The 2,598-nt window shown below is 56.7% G+C and overlaps 1 protein-coding gene across 1 annotated transcript; it reads left to right on the top strand.

The window, feature by feature from the left end:
• Nucleotides 1–434: 434 nt before the first annotated feature.
• DICSQDRAFT_173133 (uncharacterized protein) lies at nucleotides 435–1,982 on the top strand (the record flags this gene model as incomplete). The annotated part of the gene is made up of 2 exons (XM_007368930.1): nucleotides 435–510; nucleotides 556–1,982. The coding sequence occupies 2 exons, from the start codon at nucleotides 435–437 to the stop codon at nucleotides 1,980–1,982; spliced, it is 1,503 nt and encodes a 500-aa protein (XP_007368992.1).
• Between the last annotated feature and the right edge of the window lie 616 nt (nucleotides 1,983–2,598).

Raw genomic sequence — 2,598 nt, 5'->3', positions numbered from 1 at the left:
ACCTGAATCGACTCCGTGCTTCGGGATTAGTCTCTCCTCGATCTCTCAGCTTCTCTTATCTCACTCGTATCTAGCCCGAGTCTTCCCGAACCTTAGAGCTGTTATAGCGCCCATGAACCGTATATAAACCCAGATCTGTATGTACAAACTCCAGCGTTCAATCGAGATACTCATACCCTGTCTATCCCTCGAGCGAACCTCTCTCCCTCTCGTGACGCGCCACCTACCCCTTCGGGCCAGCGAGCGCGTCATATTTTTGACAGCTAGTCTCTCGACAACAACCATCTCTCACTCTCGTCTCTATCTCTCTCTCTCTCGTCGACTGGGCCCCCTCCGAGTCTGATCAACTCGGGACTCCTTTCGACGACCTATATCGCACGCTTCTATTCTCTCTCTCTCCTTGTTAGCTAACCTACTATTATAAAAACCCAGACATGTCTATTAGATACAACCTCAGACGTCGCCCGCCGGGCACGGAGGTTCTCTCGGCCGCTCAGCCTTCGGTACCAGGTGAGCCGCCCCTTGCAGCAGTCACGGCTGACATACCTGCCACAGGTAGCCCTCTTACTGGGACCGAGTCCCCTACCGGTGGTGTCAGCCCCGGAACCGAGCGTGGTGTTCCCGCCTCGGGTTCCCAGTCCTCCGCTATAGTAGCCGGGCTGGTGACTGCAGACGCAGATGCCCCGAGGGCTTTAAACTCTCCCGTTTCCGACGCCGGCGAGGGCGTTCGGAAGTATCCAGTGACCGTCGAGGACGGCTCTGACGACGACGGCGGCCCTTGGATCCCAGTCCAACGGCGCCGCCGTGCTCGCAGTGCGGACGCCGCTCCGCCTGCTCGGGATCCCGTCACTGCGCAGGACGGCCCCGTACTCACTTCTCCTCAGCGGGCGGCCGTAGATACGGCCGCCGCGAGCCTTACTCCAGCGGAACGTTACCGCTATTCCTGCCGGATGGCAGCGGTCGAGACGACTCGCCCGCGTTCCCTCTCTCCCGAGCATCGGGGTGAGGGTCCCTCTCGGGACAAGGGGAAGACCGTGGATGCACGGAACTGGGGTGCCTCGGGCATCCCAGACGATGAGCTAGACCCTAACGCGCAGAGGCGCGAGCTGCAGTTGTATAGTACTGGGCATCACAATATATTTGATAACTACGATACAGACGAGCAGCGTGCCATGCTGGAGTATTGGGAAGCTCGAAAGCAAGGGCGGAAGGACTCAGAACGTGAGCCGACGGCGGTTACTACACCGGGTGGATCTACCCAGTCGGGCTCCTCATACACTACAAGCCGCGCTTCAACCCCGTCCGAGGCGAGTGAGGTCGAGGAAGCCATAATGGCCGCTCCTCGTCGCTCAGCTAGCCAGGAGGCTAACCGCCTCCTCACGGAGCAGCTCCAGGAAATCCGCAAGGAGCTGGCTCGGTTGAAGGAAGAAGCAGAGCAGCGTAAGGCCGCTCGTAAGAAGAAGCGGGATTCGCAGAAGGCCCGAAAGGCCAAGGGCACTGTTGTCTCCCAGGAATCCGAAGCTGGGAGAAAGAGTCTCGGGCCTGCTCACCGGGCATCGTCTCTGCGGCCGGTGGCCCAGCTGGAGCCTGGCAGCTACCTAGAACGGGCCTTCGCTGGCATCACGGGCGGAGATCCCTCGGACGGCTCTAGCAGTTCATCCTCATCCTCTTCTGAACCTTCAGAAGGCGGTGATACGAGCTCTGCCGAAGAGAGTGAGTCTACGAGCTCTCGCCGAGCCTCACGGAAGTCCCGTAAGAAAAGGAAAAAGCGCACCAAGAAGCCGGTGCTCAAACCTGAGCGACCGGAGAAGTACAACGGCGAGGCCAATGCCCAGACCTTCCATAAGTTCATGCGTCAGTGCGTGGAGTTCATCCGGGGGCACACTATGGACTCACGGATGCACGCCTCGATTGTTGAACCCGGGGAGCGAAAGCCTCTCCCACGGGTGGCAACGACAGCGGATAGCCTGAAACTCACCTAGAAGGGTTGGTTGATTGTAAGAGGCTTGTAAGAGCGATGAGAGGAGACGTTCGAGTGAACTGAACTGTAGATTGGGGGTACAGAGGTCCCCTATATATACTACTGTACATCTGTGGCTACGTAGTACTATACAGTACATTCCCAGGATGCACAGTCACACAGAGAAGCAGTGCGTACACAGCGAAGCTGTGTGTGTGTACCACGTGAGTAGTACAGCCTCGGTTATTGCAGTAACCGGCTGTGCCGTTCCATATCTTGTGACGGCTGTATTAGGCAAGCTGTGTAAACCAGCGCCTGTTCAACACTCCCCCTCGCTAAGTATCCGAATGGTTACGCAAGCGTAGCAGGCGCTTTAAGCAGCTCTGGACTTTGGGAAGCGGAGACCAAGTTGTGAGCGAAATTTCAAGAACTTCACTACACCAAGGTTCTTGGTAAAGATGTCCGCAGGATTGTCGTTTCCGTCTATATAGAAGACATCAACGATTCCTTTATCATGTACCTCACGGATATAGTGATACCGGATGTCAATGTGCTTTGACCTTGACTCCGTCACAGGATTCGATGCAATGAAGATCGATCCTTGATTGTCTCCGGATAGAGGTATGTGATCGACATGG

The sequence above is a fragment of the Dichomitus squalens genome (genome assembly GCF_000275845.1).
Source record: "Dichomitus squalens LYAD-421 SS1 unplaced genomic scaffold DICSQscaffold_41, whole genome shotgun sequence".
In the NCBI taxonomy this organism is placed as follows: Eukaryota; Fungi; Basidiomycota; class Agaricomycetes; order Polyporales; family Polyporaceae; genus Dichomitus; species Dichomitus squalens.
This window is presented reverse-complemented; position numbering and strand designations above follow the sequence as displayed.